Here is a 17,579-nt window from a genome sequence, read left to right on the forward strand (position 1 = left end):
CGTTTATGATGTCATCGACCCGATGATGTATTGAATACATGTATTTGCATCTCGTCCACCGCCATAGCGCTGCATTCTTTCACAGCAAAGAGCCATGTGAGCATTCAATATTCTTGAAAGGGTTACAATGAAGGAAATATACCTGGTAAGGCTGTTCTTCGCGCGCGCTTAAGGGAAAGCGTTACGATCTTTTTTGGCATTTACACGATATGGAACAGGCCGGTGCCGCAGCGGCATTCACAGTCGATATGCTCATATATCCTCTCGATACGCTGAAGACGCGCTATCAGAGCCAAGATTTCGTGCCCAAGACTGCAACAGCGCCCAATTCAAAGCCTCTGGCCTTGCGTGGCCTGTACCAAGGCATAGGGAGCGTGATACTGGCTACTCTCCCAGCAGGTATAGCATGATATCGATCTTTGTTCTTATTTGTGCTGTGAATTTACTGCATATAGCCAACCCATGAAAAAGGATGAGCTAATTTTTATTCTCTTAGCTGGAGTATTCTTCGCCACGTATGAAAGCGCAAAGGGCATATTCGGGCGGCATTTGTCTGTGCCCGAGCCAATGGTTCATTCGTGTGCCTCATCTGTCGCCGAGATGGCATCCTGTCTCGTCCTCACTCCAGGAGAGGTCATAAAGCAAAATGCTCAAATGATACGCGCCGAATTTACGGGATCAAGTTTGCGCAAATCCACGTCGTTGGCGGCATTCCGTCGCCTAATTGGAGCAGGTAATGCAACAAGGAGTCTATTTTCGGGCTACACAGCGCTGGTAGCACGAAACTTGCCCTTTACGGCCCTTCAATTTCCCATGTTTGAATACGCAAGAGGGCGTTTGTGGGACAAGCGGTTGCGTTCTCGAAAGGACCAGACGAAAGGCGTCATGGAGACGGGCCTGATAGCTGGATCGAGTGCGGTGACGGCCGGGGCCCTGGCTGCGTTTGTGACAACACCGAGCGATGTGATTAAGACACGAATGATGGTGAAAGCCGGCACCGGGGATGACAGAAACAACGCTCAGCGACATCGCAAGGGCGCAATCTCGGTGATGGAAGACATCTGGCGTGGAAAGGGCATCCGGGGATTCTTCCGCGGGGGAGCGTTTCGCTGTGCTTGGACGGCAGTTGGCAGCGGTTTGTATCTAGGCATGTATGATGCTGCGAAATTATGGCTTGGAGGTGAAGAGGGAGTCTAGGCCGATGGCTGAGAAAAGGGGTGAGAATTGCTATAATGTAGCAAGAAACTTATTTTTATTCATCAAAGACAGATTATGACAAGACAAACCTAAATCAATCTATTGAACCACCTTCTTACTTGCGCACAAAAAATGATAGCTAAAGAAAACGCACGAAAATCCATGTATTCAGCTTTTACGACCCCAAATTCTTGCAGCCCGTCAGTATCGAACTAGTTAACGTAGTTAACGCGATGAAATGTTTCTGCCTTGTGCAAGCCCGGGTCATGCCACCACGTTACTGACGCGGCGCCCAAAGAGTCTCCCTTGACGTCGAAGTGTAGAATATAATGCTCGAGGGGTAAGCCAGTAGGTTGATGTCCCATCATCATCCCGTCCCAGTCCAAACACCAGGTAAAGCTATCGCCAGAGAGCTGCCACAGTAGAAACGTTTTCTTGTTATTTAGAAACTGGACCGACATTTCGGCTCGAACGTTTTTTCCTTTCTTGGGGTCGTAGTCATGAAGAGCTTTTGTTCCTCGATAGACCTCGGGCCATATGATGAGAACCGGTATATTATTAGAGGTGGCATATATCCCCGCATACTTATTAAAAGAAGGACTGCGAGGGATCCCGGGCTCATTTGCCTTGACGAGCCTGCTTAAAACGTCTTCGTGCTGCTTGTATGCACTATCAATGCTCACTCGCACTGGGAAGAGACTTAGGCTGCCGCCCAAGAGCGTGTGAAGCAGCAGCTGCCCGATCCAATCTGCGGCATCGTTGGCTGTCCTCGTGTTTGTCAATACTATAACTGCAGATTTCGTTTCAGGTAGAAGCGCAACAAAACTGTTTGCTCCGCAGTGCACCCCTTGGTTCCAGTATACTTTGCTTGCTTTAGTTTGGCCCATTCCGATGATGGGCATCGAGACCAGCTTGGAATTAATTCCAAGGCCTTCAAGTCTGCCAGGTAGCGTACAAGTCGCCCAGCCTGCAGCATAGCTGCATTTATTTTTGATCATTTCATCGTTCGATGTTCCGTCCATGTCCTGAAGGGGACTAAGGAGCAAATCCACGTCCGGAAATGCTCGTTTACAGCCACGATGTTCGGGCGCAGGATCCTGACTTTTATCAGCGGCCATATTGAGACCTATGCAGTATTTGATCAGATCGTTAACGGTACTTGACATCCCCCTAGCAGAATCCGGCATTGTGGCCCTTTGAAGACAGCCAAACAGTTCCGATGTTGCCTGCAGAATACGGAGCCTCATGAGTTTCTTTTCAGCAAGGGTTGTTGCATTGTCGGCGTTATCAAATTTTGGACAGAGTGTGAAAATGCACTCATCCAACTGCCGCCAGCAATAGGTATCCAGTGACTCGAAGTCGTGAAGGGGAATGTCTGCATCTCTGAAAAACTTGGGATAATCAGGAGCTAAAACACTGTCAAGGCTATCAACGAAGTGTGATTGCAGCTGCTCGCCCTGTCGCCCAACATAATACAGCTGTGATCTGTCGTCTTCAGGCCTTTCAATGTATACATTGGTGGTATGAGACATGCCCAAAGGCTGCAAGATATTCGTTTCAAGGTATTTCCCATACCCTTCAGGGCAGTATTGACCAACAACTTCTCCGAGTACAGTGTAGTTAATCGCGCTGTGAATAAATTTAGAGCCTCGATTTGCTTGGCACCTGAGATGGTAATAGGCATGGATTATATTGTCTTGGCGTAGAGAGACACGACCCCCGTATGCAGTCAAGAGAGACTCAGCCGCTTGATACCCTGTGCGATGGCCGAGAAGATCTCCAATTGTTGTGTTTCTTTCAGCGTTGTCTTTCTCCCATGGTTGTATGAGGCTTCCGAGATGGTCTGAAACCTTGTCATTGTAGTGTAAGATGTTTCTATGCCTCATCTGAGCTACGACAACTGCTGTAAAGCTCTGGCTTAAAGCTCCAAGAGGGAATACAGTATCTGGAGTGACTGCTGTTCCCTTGTCACGGTTGCTGTAGCCAATGCTTTCTTTCCACACCACCTCGCCTTCATGAATGACAGCAGCAGACATGCCAACGATGCCAGTGAGGTTACATATTTCCTTGACTTTGTTTGTTATGCTGGCCTTGCTTGTTATTGAGCTGAAACCTATGGGTATCTCGTCCTGAGACTTCTTACTTTCGGCCGACCTATTTAAATTCAGCTTCCAACATTTGATAGAGTAAATAGACGGACGACTGACATTTTTGCTAATTCACTGTATTTCTGGAATGTTAATATTGGACGATGAGGATAGTTTTGACTTGTAACTTAAAACCTGCGCCCATAAATTGGTGGCATATATATACTATGAAAATATATATATTGTTCAGCAAGGTCTTACACTTGATCGTTTCATGTACAAAGTGCGACGATTGAAGGAAGGGAACGGCGCAACAAAGGATAGAGATTATTATTAATAGTCGATACGAGACTGGCGAGAGTGCAACAACGCTTTCGGCGAACACTTTGAAAACCTTTTCCTTGATTTTAGTGTACCTAAGTGTGTAAGAGATTTTAGAATTTGTACTTCAATCATGTCAAAAGAATCCCTTCAAGCGGTTCAAGAAGAAGATTTTATAAGTGTCTTCCATTTATATATAAACATCAAAGAAACTTGATGTCAGATAAATATCGATATGTGAACAAAGAGTGCAGTTGGGTCGCTTATATCTAAATCTGCCTAACAATATCGGCGGAATGACTGCTGATGAAATTTTGACCTTTCGGACGGTTGAAAGCTCAAAGGGAGGCTTCAACCTTCCTTGTTCGTTCTATTCCAAAACCACCGCTGGTGCTACAAACAGAATACCATGATCTATCGAACGAGAGCCAAAGTAACAGATAGCGTCATACAACAATACAACAATACAACAAAGAAAATAGCAAGTGATACAGAACCAAAAGAAATACAGCCCTTGAATCCTTCCCCACAGTAAACATTAACCGTTAACTCGCCGATTCCAAACCACCTCTTTTTTGCAAAATATTATTGCTTTGCATCACAAAATAAAAGGAATCAATAAGCCTTATACGCGCAATCTCTGCGCGATTACCTCAGGACAGATACCTCACTCTTCTGACCTGCTTACTAGGCCCAAAAATTCCTAGGGTGACGCAGAGTTGGAACAATGTGATTAAGAGCTGGCTGGACGTTCTCCCTGCAGACTATTCGCGTTAAGATGATTCGCCAGTATCTGCTCGGTCTGCTCTAAAGCCGCTTGTTTTAACTTCATCACCGCCGTGGGATTGGTCGAGTATGTCTAGCTTTGCGATCGGATGAACATCTGCAAGCTCCTTATCATCGATCGTGAGTTACTTCGAAGGAATTTCAAATGATCTAAAAGCCGTTAGCTCAACTTGCCGTTGGTGTCATCATTATACCGCCTTTCACTCAAGAAAGCAGGCATGTATAGACGTACGGATATGATTCTCTTTGTTCCCCTTTTAACCGATTTGTAAGGGGCGCCGGAACCTCACCCATAGACACCGAGTCTGCTTGAGACGATACAATGCCCCCCCCCCCCCCCCCCCCCCCCCGGATATGACACTACATCTAGAACTTCGCGCGGTAACCTCTCGTATGGCCAAGATTGGAGATTCTTAGGATCTTGCCTATGGTCTATAGACCATATGAATAGAGGTGCCCTGACCTTGTAGGACCTCCAGAACATGTTTCACGTCTCTTACATGGCTCTCTGGCGCTTTTACACACTCTGCCACGTGGGCAAGAGCGAGTGGTAGCCCCTCTAGCAGAGTCGAGACCTATCTTAGGATCACTGCCTCATAGGGGCTCGAGGCACGACGTGGGATGTTGTCTGCTATTTGTCGACATTGGTAGCAAGCTCAGCGAGATACTGTGATCTGGTACATGCAGCGGAATCGACAGGCCCTTGTTCCGCGTAGTGACGAGGACCGAACCTTGAGACAGAGTTGGCCAATACAGCTCTGCCATGGCTTCAAAGTTATCTGCATTGTCGTATACAAGTAGCCATCCATTGTCTATGCATTTTAGCCGTTACCAATTGAGAGAAAGGAGTTTAAATGCACTCACGAGTGGCCAGCCACTGCTTAGCCAAATTACTAGGTTCCTGGCCATGCGTCCCAGGCTCGACATCTAGCCTCAATATCGTCGCAATCTCGCCAAGTGACTCTTTTAAATTGACACGTGTTTCTGCATTGAGCCAAAATACTGGCCCCTCCCATCGGCAGGCGATATGGAGGGCGAGCTGTGTCTTCCCTACCCCCGGCATCCCATGTATGATGCAGACTCGGACGTCACAATCTGACATCGCTTTTTCGGCGTTCAAATGATGTTCCACTTGCTTGACCTCACCACCTCTGGAGTGGTACTCGAGTGGTCGATCCGTTGGTAGCATCTTAGCTTCAGGCCAGCCCTTATGCTCTTGCATCATGTACCATTTCGACGGCCCTTGGATGGCCGCCATTGCCTGAATGTCGCGATGCATTGCATGGTCTCTCTGATGTTTTGCGTAGCTAACCTCTTTCTTAACAATTTTGAAGCATTGCTTCAGATCTTCCATGACTTTTTCCACGTCGCGAGAATCTTTTCCACCCCAAAAGAGACCACGGAAAAAATTAACTAGATGGAATTAGTAAAAGAGTGCTTGCTGCTTGTGCGTCAAATTTATCATACCAGATGGACACTTTTTGAGAAAATTTGCTGAGCGAATACATGTGTCCAAGTAGGTCATGTACATACTGATGAGTGCCTCATCGAGCCGAGGATGTCCTATGAAATCCTTGGCATATTCCATGTACAGCTTCAAGCTGTACGTGTAGCTCTCAAGGAGCTTTGTAATATGCCCCAGAATCTTGTAAGAATGCATAGCGCACTTCGGAAATGTCAGCCAGGTAGAAAATCGCCAATACAGAAAAGGGCTCAGTTCAAAACTTACTTCTAAAAGCAGTTGGATTACACCCCAGGTTATCGAAAGACCCGCTGAATTCTTGGTGAGAGTATTAAGGCCATCTGTGTATGCTTTGAGCCCTTCAATGACTGGCTCAAATGCTTTTATAAACTTATTACCCCCCTTCTTCCCGTATTTTGTTTCGAGAATATCGATATAGTTCTTGCAAGTGTCGGCCGTCAGTTCTAGTTCCAGGCGCCGTCGGTCTTCATCACTGATCGGAGTATCGCGTGTCTCCAGAAGCAATTCTATCCACTGCCATTGCGTATCAGGAATTTCGGCTGAGAAACCTGGGTCTTGATCCCCAGAAAAGGTTTCGCGTGTTGGCCCCGCCTCACTTCTGAGCGTAGCTGAGGAGCGGCTCGGGCCCTCCATTTAGGTGCTGGCGAAGGTAATAGCTGATTCCCTTAGTAAATGATAGAATTGAGCTTCGTTATGTGAAGGATATTGGCCTAATATTATAATATATATATAAACATATCGGTGGTACCCGTTTGCATTTTCGCGCTACAGTCAAGAAGGAGCGGTAGTGATACAAGTGAATTAAAATCTTTGCTTTGACAAGACTACAAACGACGATAATAGCAATTATATTTCATGTAGTGGCATAAGTATCTTGTAAATTACAATAGATACCGGATACCTACAGTCCACCCCTGTTCCACGTATCCGGTTCTGCTAATTCGTTCATGGTACAACAACACCCACGCACTATGAGTTCCTAGATTAAGCACATATGTTAAATTATCAGAAGTGGTTAAAACGCAATACATGTACAAGTAACAAACGTTAGTGAATGTAGATTTTAGATCTCTTAGAAAGTGATATGCTCTACGTTCGTTTGAGTAGCACCAGGGCTCTGGATTTTCGGCACATCAGATCAGATTTATCATTCCTCCGTCGGATACTAAATTCAGTGCCGTGTTAACTTGGGAGTCGACAATCCACTGCAATTATACATAGTAATTTATGTATATTAGAATGCCCAACAGCGCGCACATACATGAAATTCGGGGCATTCAATAATTCGGCATCGGAATAGTTCTGGGTCTTAGCTACGCGGACCCTGGGATATGCACTTATAAACCGCCTTGCTACCTATGGTTGCTCTGTGCCAACCAAATGACTAAACACAATAGCTATATGCGATTAAGGTGGAACAGACAGTGGAAAGCGGATAAGTATAATATTCGCCACATCTCGGCTGCCTAATGTATACTGCCTCCATTTTTCTAGCTGCAATCTCTTAACTTGATGGGATTACTCTAAATGACATGAGATAAATGATCTATGTTTTGACTATAGTTATTCTCAGCCAAACGGGTAGTGTACATTTGGTGATAAAGCCTTGCTCGGGTTTGCTCCTTGTACCTGATTTCCCGCATCCACCCCCATCAAGGAGCTATTGTCGGTCATTGTTCAAGTTTCAAGTTTTAGGCGGAACAGCTGACCGAATTTCGCCACACACGGAAGTCCGTGCATTTATTTCTATACGCCTGGGTGCCGTGACCAACGCACCCATGGCTCTCGTTTGGAGGATATCTGTTTGATGAACTAACGGATTGGTCTGAGTTGACGAGACCCTGGAGGCATTGTACTATGGAGGGAGAACGTATGTGCTCGCAGCTTTTCTCTGAAGCAAATGCTGGTAGCCTTGATGGATGCACCATTCGCAGCCTATGGGTACGCTTTCTCTTTCGAGATTTTACCCACGTATTCTATGGATTGCATTACATATCTCGCAGTTTATGTTCGACTGTAACAGAGCCAAGCTCTTTTGCCGTTTGCCGTTCGCCGTATCATTATAGCAGACACGAGTTCGGCAGATTACCTTTTATATCACCCAAACTTCCTAGATGCCAGAATTTTACATTATTAAGTTCCTTCACGAAACATGTTCTATAGTGAAATGAAGGTAGTGCCTGTACTCTGATTACCTGCTACTTATGCCCAAGTCTTGAATTATCCCAGTTCCGTATTGATTGAGGTTTATTGACAAAGATTTCGACGTTATAGGCAGCTGATCGTACCGGTATTGGCAAGGATATAGATTGATCAAAGGTGAATAAAATGAGTTCTATGTGTTGTTTTGCTGTAATAATCTCGTTCTATTCCCTTACTACGAGATAGGAGATTAATGGGGTTAATCAGAAGGCTCAAGATTTGTAGGATAATGAAATATTAAGAAGAGATGAAAAGGCATTTTTGATACTTCGGCTAGACGGCTGAAAAGCGTAGGCTATCGCGGCGTCAGCTTAGAAGAAAGGCAAGGAAAATAGTATTTCTCAAAGTTCTTCTATTAAATGCCTGACTACAGTAGGGTAATGGACTGATCAAATAATCTCATCAACCAACGGATCGAGTTCAAATGATTCAACATATGATATGAACACATCCTAGCAGTTCCATTATAACCTTTTAATGATTCCTGCACCAACACTGGCCGACATCGTACGCTGTCTTGCAAGCGGTTTTGTGGGCATCACTCGTCCTGCAGTTAAAGGTATACCGGCTGCCATCGGATGTACAGTAGCAGCCAGCACTCAGGCAGTGATTCATCGTCGATTGAGCAGCGCACTGGAGGGTTGCTGGCTCCACAGCATGAGTTAGGGCGTTTTGATTATCCAATAACTGTTCTATATCTTTGAATGTATTCTGATCTTCGGTAGAAGTGGTAGATTGGCTGACTTCATTGTCGATAATTTCAGCGAAAACTTTCACGGTCCTAGCCAAGCCTGGTGTCACAACAGCGGCAACCACCAAGGCAAATTTGACCTTATGAATATTAGCACCTGGTTCAATTTTTTTTTTTAAGAAGAAAGCATATCTTGTAATTACCTTGTTCCAAAGCATCTTGGTATGATGGTAGTAGTTAATTTAATACGTGTGAGCGAGAGATTGCCGCGTTTCCAGTGTAAAGTAATAGATAATGAAGTAAAGAAAATTGGTTTAAAGAAGTCACAGCAGCATAGAGTTTAAATACTTCACGCAGAGTGATATGAATTGACAATCATGTTTCTAAATGATACTGGTCGGGTCATTTCCTTGTTCATTGCTAGCTCAGATAAGTGATGTAGGACTTGCTGAATGCTTTCGTGGCTGGCTGATACTCTCCCATATCGAACAGCGTAATTCCACATTCCGCATAGCTACCACTAGATCTTTGCTCTAAATGGTAAAACCCCACGGCTGAGCATAGTATGCCCTTCCTAGCTGAAAGCTGAATACTGGGGTAGATTCCACTAGTTGAGTAAATGACACTCGCTTGACTTAGCCTAGTGTTTGATAGTCTAGGTATTAAGTCAGGCGTATGTATGAAAAGGAATATTATTTTCTCTTCAAGTATTGCCCCAGGTTGGAGGATTTTGCCGCGAACTTTGATGAACATTCCGATATCCCTTGCGCTTACAGCTATTCATGCATCGTGGCCTGTGTATGGGCAGGCGCGGGCTTATGCTATTGGAGATTGCCAGATTATTCCATTGGAAAGGATACACCTGTGCCACCATGGCATTGATAGCGGGAGCAGGATACGCACATCATCTAATGCTCACTCCTAAAAAAATGTTCACAGCGTGTAGTTATTATATATGTGCTAAGGTTGTAGCTATATGGGGTCAACAAGCTCTTAATACTTGAAATAGAGATTCCATTGTGACGAGACTATCAACGCTTTTGTCGCTGCCACCTCTCCTGATGCAGGGCACGAACCTCCATATCCAACTCGGGAATTGGCCCTTCAACTGGTACATGTGGAGTCACGGTGTTTATTGGAAGGCCTGCAACGGCGCCCCGCTTGACGTTTGCCTCGTCCATCCAGCGCTCGAGCTGTTTTGTAGAAGCAATGTACACAATGCGGCCCAAGCCGACGTACCCATGCGCGGCCGCACACATGGCGCAGTGCTCCCCTGATGTGTACACGGTGGCAGATGCTCGATCCTCTGGAGTCAAGTTTTGCTGTGCCCACCGCGCGATAGTAAGCTCAGGGTGCAGCGTCGCATCGGCCTTCAGATCTCCCTTCTCGCCTGTGACGGTGCGATTGCGATCTTGGTGTATAATCTTGTCGTTTCGATCTACTAGGACGGATCCAAAGGGAGAGTCCCCCGCCTCAAGGGCTTCGCGAGCGAGACTGACGCAAAGCCGAAGGGCTTCTTGGTTATACGGCTGTGCCATTTGTTCTTGGATGGGGGTGTATATTGGATGTGAATCGTGTGAGCTGGGGAGCTAAATGTGAAGTTAGAGTTGAAGCCCTTTACGTGGCTCAGCCGTTGTAGTCGCTGTGGGCCCCATGGGCTTATACCGTGCCGCTAGCGAATTGATTATTGGTCATTTTCATACTTTGTGCTATAGTCAACATATATATTGCTTATATATCACCTCCAGTGGCTTTTGGCCTTGGGCCAATTTGCCTTCCAATCCAGTGTTGCGCTTTACCAGGCAATCGGTGGCTACCAGCATCACTAACAGCGAGTGAGTGACCTTGCAGAAGAGACAAATGCACTTAGTGGCGTACTGGGTTCCCTAGTCGAAATAGCCTCGGCTATGACTAACAATGATCTCTCCTCCCTTGAGTTCAACGGCATCCTCCAAAAAACGTTGAAGATGTTGCAAGATTGGGGGATGAATGGAAGTTAACCTTCGAGTCGATTGATATCTTATCGAAAGCAAAATTCTCATTTCGAGAGCGAGGCAGGCGTTATAGAGAATCATGCAACGAGTGATGCAATGCAGGTTGTGGTTGCCTCTGATGAGAAGCCTCTTTACAGAACGAATCGGGGACGCATACATAGTAAGACGCCGCGGGTGATATCACAGGACATGGTATCCGTCATTATTCAAAATATCTGTAACTAACCGCAGCCGCGCCAGGCGAAATGGAAAGCGATAATCGATATCCAGATTTCAATCGGGGGTATGGAAAGGATTCAAAATCACATCTATGAAATGAGTATCCCACCGTTCTTGCAGCACAAGACCAGACTGACGCTTATTTACCTGCAAACTATGGCGCCATGCCGGATAATCTTTCAGCTGCTGTAGTATCCCGGTATTCCCATTAGGAGCACGGAGTATTGTATGAATAAGAGAAAATGCCTCTACTTCACCCAGGTGATAGTTTCAAATGAACATTCCATGATACACCGTTTGACTCGTTGTATTGCCGTGAACATAATGTATTGCTGCATTATTGTCACACAAAAATAGTGCGGCTGTTGTTCTTTTCTTTGGAAGCAGTGACCGAATTAAGGGGGCATTTGACCTCATTATGTATGCAACTGCCGCAACGAAGCAGTCCTCCACTGACTTTAGTTTGAATCTAAAGGTCTTATCCTACGAGACGGATGGCTCTGTATGCCATGAACAAACCGGAAAATTTTTCCAGCCATGAAAGAACACCGATGATAAAAGATCAACAGTGTTCTGTTATACTTTCCTTTTTGGGCTCAAAAGACTAAAAGAGCAACTTGAACACGGGTATAGCGGTACGCCCGCTGCGGGGTTTTAGCGCCTTGATTAGTGCATAGAAGCGCTGCGGCATCGAATGTGAGGAGATCTATAGAGGCAGTCCACGACGAATCTGGCTGACTACCCAACTTACGTCAGTGCCTCTCGTCAGGCGCGGCTTCACACCGACGCCATCATCATTGGCCGTCATCGGAAGTCTCCCCACTCTTTGCCAACGCCCTCTGGTAGCACGAATGGCTTCGAATCAGATGTGTCTGGCGTCAGTGCCTGACCGTAAGCGGTATAAAAGCCCATTGGAAACGAGATCCGAAATTTGTGAAATCGAAAAGCTTCCATCACTTACACTGCGAATATCAAGAGTCTAGTTGCCTCAGTCGCTATTATTACAATCGCCACAAGGCCCTAGAGCATTATTGTTTCTTTGTTATTCTATTTGCGTAATCCATTACAATGGCGCCTCCCACTGCCACCACTACTTTGGAAGAAGAACAGAACCAGCAGCAGACTGTTATCAAGATGAACAGTGCCGCTGCTGCCCAAGAAGAGGAAGAAATGGAATCCCAGCTATCTAACCTGAGCCGTGGCCCTAATCCTCTACAAGGTACTATTTTCTAAATTTACGACATCTTTTCCCATTTGTTGAAAAGTCTACCATGTCCCTATTTGTATCCCATTGTTATCTATCTTCCTCCCCATATCAGATATAATGTGATTACCATCAGCCTTGCGGTTCAAAGCTCCATCTACTCTCCGTTGCTTAACCTGGCATTAAGGTACGAGACAGAGAGCTCTGCTAATCGCTGTTGTGCCAGGCATCCCTACTTTCCCCTCCTTTCATGAGCATCGTAAGCATATAGTGTTGCATATGGCCGCCGTTTTCCGCAACTGGGCTCGCAATGGCTACACAGAGGGTATTTCCGGTCATATTTCTGTTCGTGATCCAGAATTTCCCGGTCTTATCTGGATGAATCCTATTGGCAAACATTTTGCTCTCATGAATGGCAGTGATATGCTCTGCCTAAGAATCAGCGATGGAGAAATTGTTGGCGGTAATAGAGTATGTCTTTGATCGGGACAGTATCCATGTCCTTGGCTTGAAGTATTGGGGCTAATTTGGTGCTTTCAGTCCCGCCCTGTTAATAACCCAGGCTTCTATATTCACTCTGAGGTGCACAAAGCACGCCATAACATCCACGCTATCTGCCATGCCCACACCATCGCCGGACGTGCTTGGTGTGCCTTCGGCAAGCCACTTGAAATGATTACTCAAGACATTTGCGATCTCTACGGAGTGCTCGCTGTGGATACCGAATATGCAGGAATAGTTACTGCTGAGCAAGAGGGCAGGCAAATTGCCAAGGCTCTCGGGCCCAAGGGCAAAGCTGCCCTGCTGATCAACCACGGTATCATCACTGTGGGACAGACTGTTGACGAAGCTTCCTTTTTGCTGGGCTTAGTGGAGCGCAGCTGTGAGATCCAGCTCAAGGTTGAAGCTGCTTGTGCCGGCAATCCTAACTTAAAAAAGAGTATCATCCCACATGAGCTCGCAATGAACAACTTTAAGATGGCAGGCGAAAAGCACTGGCTTTACGAGGAAGCTCAACCCGATATCCAGCTTGAGATTGAGCTAGCGGGAGAGGTCATTTCGAGGGGTTTGGATGATGTGAAAATTGATACCCAATAAACTTGGCAGAGAGATAAGACGGAACATCTTGCCTACATGTGATTTGGATATGGGGTTTCTTTATATCTATGTTATAAAGCTCATGAATACATATTTAGGTATTGATCAGAATACCACATACAATTTAGATGCGCTTTTTGGTCACTATAGCAAGTGTGCTTCATACAGAGGCCTTCTCTTACGCGTTGGCTAGAAGCCCTCGCCCAACAAATGGGCCTTTTCTGGCCACGATTTTGTATTTAAAGAGCGATTGGCTGTTGTTCAAACGTGCTGTATTTGCCAACACCCCCTTGGTATTACAACGCATGAATCAAAGTTGAAGCAGGGAGAGGTGCGAAATTAGGTGGCGCGCCCCAGACCAGCGTTTTTATGGGACTCACTCTCATGTCGCTTAGGTATCTTTCAGAAGCTTCTTGGAACTTTTTAAAGTACAAATTTCGTAATATGTCTGAGATTTAGGAGTGCTGTGAGTCGCAGAAACAACGTGGATTTGCTAGCTACCTGTGCTGAAGTACTCGTACTGATATGAAGTAGGTAGACGAAAGAGTAGTGCGAAGGGAGCGACCATGAATGGTGCCATACCATGGTTTTCTTTGGCATCTGCACCCTTGTTTGCGCATTGCTGATTTTACCTCTTATTTTCGTTGTAGAATATCGTTCTCGCTAGTATTGTCCATCAAGACCATTGTCTTCTGTCTTCACTAACATGCCGTTCACAACTCCGTCGTACATCTCCAAGCTTCCTTTTGACCCCCCAGACTCCATACCGATCCATGAATTTCTCTTCAGCAATGGAGATAAGTACGGTCGATATCCGATTGCGGATTCTTTACCCCCATTTACTTGCGGCATCACTGGAAAATCTCATTCTGCCGCTGATGTGAAGGATCGCATAGAGTGGCTTTCGGCTGCTCTCGCATCAGATTTGGGCTTTGATGTTAATAATGGGAGCGAGTTCGACAAAGTAATAGGACTGTTTAGCTTCAACACGGTATGCATTACGAGTTCGAATAAATCATTCTCTGGCTGACGTGATTCACATCAAACAGATCGATACCATGCTCGTCTCATGGGCAGCACATCGCTTCTCAGGAATTTCATCGCCAATCAGCCCCTCATATTCGATAGCCGAGCTCACTAGACAGCTTAAAGCAGTCAAATGCAGAGCGCTTTTCACATGTGCAACACTCTTTCCCACGGCCCTTGAAGCGGCTCTTGCAGCGGGCATTCCCAAAGCGCACGTGTATCTACTAGAAATCCCCGAGAAAGCGCTGAAAGGCGCCAAGGTGCCCATTGATATCAAGTCGCTTGATCAGCTTGTTGCTGAAGGAAAGGAGCTGGCTCCTCTGCCACAGCTTAAATGGTCTCAGGGTCAAGGTGCTCGCCAGACTGCCTTCTTGTGCTCTTCTAGTGGAACGTCTGGGCTCCCAGTAAGTTTTCGTTTCCTACGGTTGGCGTTATTTTAAATTGGAATTTATTGAATCTTACCTAAGTCAACTAGAAAAATGTCATGATCTCACATAGAAATATTATCGCCAATACCCTACAAATCAGCACATACGAATCGAATTACAAAAGTGGAAAGCCAGAGGCTTTGCTTGCTGTACTTCCCATGAGCCACAGTTACGCCCTGGTTATCACAGGGCATGCCGGAGTGTATAGAGGCTACACTGCAGTTGTATTGCCTGGGTTTGACCTTATTGATGTGCTTGAAGCAGTACAGAAGCAGCATATAGAAACGCTCTGGATGGTAAGAATAGGCCCATCTCTGTCATCGCCCACTTAGGGACAGAAGTATGCCATAACCTGGACTAAAACGTGAGCTATTAGGTTCCTCCCATGGTAGTAGCCTTGATCAAAAACCTAGATACTGCTGAGAAGTACAATCTTACACATGTTAAAAGTACTGTGGTTGGCGCCTCAAATCTCACGAAAGAGGTTAATGAGCAGTTTACTCGGCTTTTCCCCAATTGCCAGCTTATCCAGGGGTATGGCCTCACCGAAACTTCAGTAGTGGTTTCTATGCAGAATAGAGCAGACATCATGTTTGGCTCTTGCGGCCACTTTATTCCTGGCTATGAGGGTCGACTAGTGGACCGAGATGGCAAGGAGGTGACTGAGCTAGACACGCCTGGAGAGCTTCTTTTGAGATCACCGACGGTAATGCTGGGATATCTGGACAATGAGAAAGAGACGAAACAAGCGTTTACGGTCGACAAGTGGCTACGAACCGGTGACTTGATGGAAATTCGTAAAAGTAATAATGGCAACGAACACCTCTTCATTGTCGATCGAGTGAAAGAGTTGATCAAAGTTCGGGTGAGTTAACTACTGCTACTAACATTGGTCGTCGACAGTATTTACTTTTGGTCTGGGCACTAATCTGTGTTAAGGGCATGCAAGTTTCTCCGACCGAAATCGAAGCTCTCCTCTCTAGACATTCTTGTGTCGCAGATGTCTGTGTCGTTCCACTTCCTCATGACATCGCCGGTGAATTGCCGCTCGCATTTATCGTGCGGACACCAGCCGGCAAGGACGCAGATGAGCGAGCACTAAAGCAGGAAGTCCACGAATTTGTTAATCAAGAGTTGGCAGATTATAAGCACTTAGCTGGGGGTATTGAATTCCTTGAAGCACTTCCCAAGTCGGCGAGTGGAAAGACGAAGAGGGGAGACATGAAGGAACTAGCCAAAAAGATGGCTGATTCGAGCAAGGCGAAGAACACACCAAAAGTGCTGCAGGTGTATGTATATGAGACTTCTGACGAAGATAGTGAAGATGGCGAATGAGCATCTGGCGATTCTTATTTTACTATACGACGGACTGAAAATAGGAGGTGTAGTGGATAATACTTCCTCGTGGTTTACTTTGTCTCACTTTGGTGAAATTGTTTACGTGTCAAGACTCTATTACTCTGCCTCGCTATTTTGTCCTAAGCAGTAGTGATAACATATTATTTTCCCTATCTAAAGGCCAATAGTAACACAATCCTTCACCTGGGATGTCGCTCATACGGAAGTTCTTCATTTTGATGCTCACATGATCTCATACGTGGAGAAGGACGATGATATTCACGCACTATTCTCACTCCATTTTCTTTTTCTTGACACATAAGACATTTTCAACGGCGTCGCGTGTATTAGCACTTCCAAATGGATTGTGTGCTCTAAACATGATACTTCCCGAGACATTTGTAGGAGGGGTCCCAGACCACTATTGCCTCAAGGCATATGCCAAGCGAGGCCGCCGAGGATCTCTCACATGGCCAATGTTTCGAAAATTTAACTAGAAGTTATTAATGCTGAGTACAGTCCATCACCTATTAAGATCTATAGAGTCTGCAGCATAGAGAGCACTTCATTTGCCAGTCGCATTATCATTGACTCTCATGTTGCTAATATTTGGATATGGTATTGCTACTATAATACGTAAAATTGGCACCATAGATGATGATATTCTTGGCTCTATTCGTGCTAAAAAGAGGGGAAAAAAAAAGAGAGCCCAGTTTCCTCTGAAGAGTAGTGTTATGTATCCTAGTGTCACAAGATGAGGAATACGCTCATTAGTATATAACAATTATGACTTATGATCAAATTTCTTTTCCGTTTCGTTTTATGAAAACCAAGGTAGGTAGCTGAAGCATATGTACCTTTCTCCCTTGCAGATATAAGCGTGCGGGCACTTCAAGTGACCAGCTGACCCCCTCAGCACTACCACCCACAGCGTCTTATAAATATATCCCTCTATTGGCAGATACCTTTTATGAGAGGATTAAAGGCTTTTCCCGCAATCTGATATACTTGGATGAGAAGCATTGTGGCGCTGATGGCGCATTTTTCTGGTTGCCCTCTCAGACAGAATGATGGAATGCGACATTTGTTACGCGAATCAACATCGTCGTCCATGAATTTGCTTCATGCCTGGCTTCGCCCTCTCTTGCTTCGGACATATTTTGATTAATGCATGTGATAACTAAATTTGACGGGTTATGAGGCCAGGCTCGAATCGTTAGTGGTGGAGGAAGCGCTTTAGACTACCGTGGAGTTTTCACGCATTTAAACCCAAGTAAACCAAGTTAAGAAAATTGCTTAAAAATATAACTGAGACTCACTAAAAACACCAAATTATAGGGGTTATAAAGTTCAGGGAGAATGGGGGTCTTTGAGTAGACACTGTTACGTTTGTATACTAGGGAGGCCATCCGAGGTTACACACAGCGAAAGGACTGTGTTAGCTAGGGATAAGTGAGACCGGAAAACAACGTGTCTCAGCGAATTGGTCTGCTACTCAATTGAAC

At 45.6% G+C, this 17,579-nt stretch overlaps 8 protein-coding genes across 9 annotated transcripts; 4 read left to right on the forward strand and 4 right to left on the reverse strand.

Moving 5' to 3' along the window:
- Nucleotides 1-61: 61 nt before the first annotated feature.
- Nucleotides 62-1,301, forward strand: TrAFT101_010449 (uncharacterized protein). Of its 2 annotated transcripts, XM_066128968.1 has the most exons (3): nt 62-145; nt 219-399; nt 497-1,301. In XM_066128968.1, the coding sequence occupies exons 1-3, from the start codon at nt 128-130 to the stop codon at nt 1,195-1,197; spliced, it is 900 nt and encodes a 299-aa protein (XP_065985094.1). In that variant the 5' UTR covers nt 62-127; the 3' UTR covers nt 1,198-1,301. The 2 variants fall into 2 exon arrangements, with proteins under 2 accessions (XP_065985094.1, XP_024756244.2); XM_024901241.2 differs by having other exon boundaries at nt 62-399.
- Nucleotides 1,302-1,409: 108 nt separating this feature from the next.
- TrAFT101_010450 (uncharacterized protein) lies at nt 1,410-3,233 on the reverse strand (the record flags this gene model as incomplete). Its single annotated transcript, XM_024907059.2, has 1 exon — nt 1,410-3,233. One exon carries the CDS (start codon nt 3,231-3,233, stop codon nt 1,410-1,412), a length of 1,824 nt encoding a protein of 607 aa, XP_024756246.2.
- Nucleotides 3,234-4,985: 1,752 nt separating this feature from the next.
- On the reverse strand, nt 4,986-6,507 carry TrAFT101_010451 (uncharacterized protein; the record flags this gene model as incomplete). The annotated part of the gene is made up of 4 exons (XM_066128969.1): nt 4,986-5,203; nt 5,256-5,804; nt 5,859-6,057; nt 6,121-6,507. The coding sequence occupies 4 exons, from the start codon at nt 6,505-6,507 to the stop codon at nt 4,986-4,988; spliced, it is 1,353 nt and encodes a 450-aa protein (XP_065985095.1).
- Nucleotides 6,508-8,550: 2,043 nt separating this feature from the next.
- TrAFT101_010452 (uncharacterized protein) lies at nt 8,551-8,985 on the reverse strand (the record flags this gene model as incomplete). Its single annotated transcript, XM_066128970.1, has 2 exons — nt 8,551-8,907; nt 8,971-8,985. 2 exons carry the CDS (start codon nt 8,983-8,985, stop codon nt 8,551-8,553), a joined length of 372 nt encoding a protein of 123 aa, XP_065985096.1.
- Nucleotides 8,986-9,681: 696 nt separating this feature from the next.
- Nucleotides 9,682-10,960, reverse strand: TrAFT101_010453 (uncharacterized protein). Its single transcript, XM_024908918.2, has 2 exons — nt 10,646-10,960; nt 9,682-10,592 (listed from the first exon to the last, which is right to left on the reverse strand). The coding sequence occupies exon 2, from the start codon at nt 10,303-10,305 to the stop codon at nt 9,799-9,801; it is 507 nt and encodes a 168-aa protein (XP_024756249.1). The 5' UTR covers nt 10,306-10,592; nt 10,646-10,960; the 3' UTR covers nt 9,682-9,798.
- On the forward strand, nt 10,652-11,276 carry TrAFT101_010454 (uncharacterized protein). The gene is made up of 2 exons (XM_066128971.1): nt 10,652-10,921; nt 11,002-11,276. Exons 1-2 carry the CDS (start codon nt 10,841-10,843, stop codon nt 11,170-11,172), a joined length of 252 nt encoding a protein of 83 aa, XP_065985097.1. The 5' UTR covers nt 10,652-10,840; the 3' UTR covers nt 11,173-11,276.
- A 772-nt stretch (nt 11,277-12,048) lies between these two features.
- On the forward strand, nt 12,049-13,282 carry TrAFT101_010455 (uncharacterized protein; the record flags this gene model as incomplete). The annotated part of the gene is made up of 3 exons (XM_024908919.2): nt 12,049-12,199; nt 12,411-12,655; nt 12,725-13,282. 3 exons carry the CDS (start codon nt 12,049-12,051, stop codon nt 13,280-13,282), a joined length of 954 nt encoding a protein of 317 aa, XP_024756250.1.
- A 706-nt stretch (nt 13,283-13,988) lies between these two features.
- Nucleotides 13,989-16,071, forward strand: TrAFT101_010456 (putative NRPS-like protein biosynthetic cluster; the record flags this gene model as incomplete). The annotated part of the gene is made up of 5 exons (XM_024908920.2): nt 13,989-14,273; nt 14,332-14,712; nt 14,784-15,032; nt 15,113-15,601; nt 15,676-16,071. 5 exons carry the CDS (start codon nt 13,989-13,991, stop codon nt 16,069-16,071), a joined length of 1,800 nt encoding a protein of 599 aa, XP_024756251.1.
- Nucleotides 16,072-17,579: the final 1,508 nt, after the last annotated feature.

This window comes from Trichoderma asperellum, chromosome 6 (assembly GCF_020647865.1).
Source record: "Trichoderma asperellum chromosome 6, complete sequence".
NCBI lineage: Eukaryota > Fungi > Ascomycota > Sordariomycetes > Hypocreales > Hypocreaceae > Trichoderma > Trichoderma asperellum.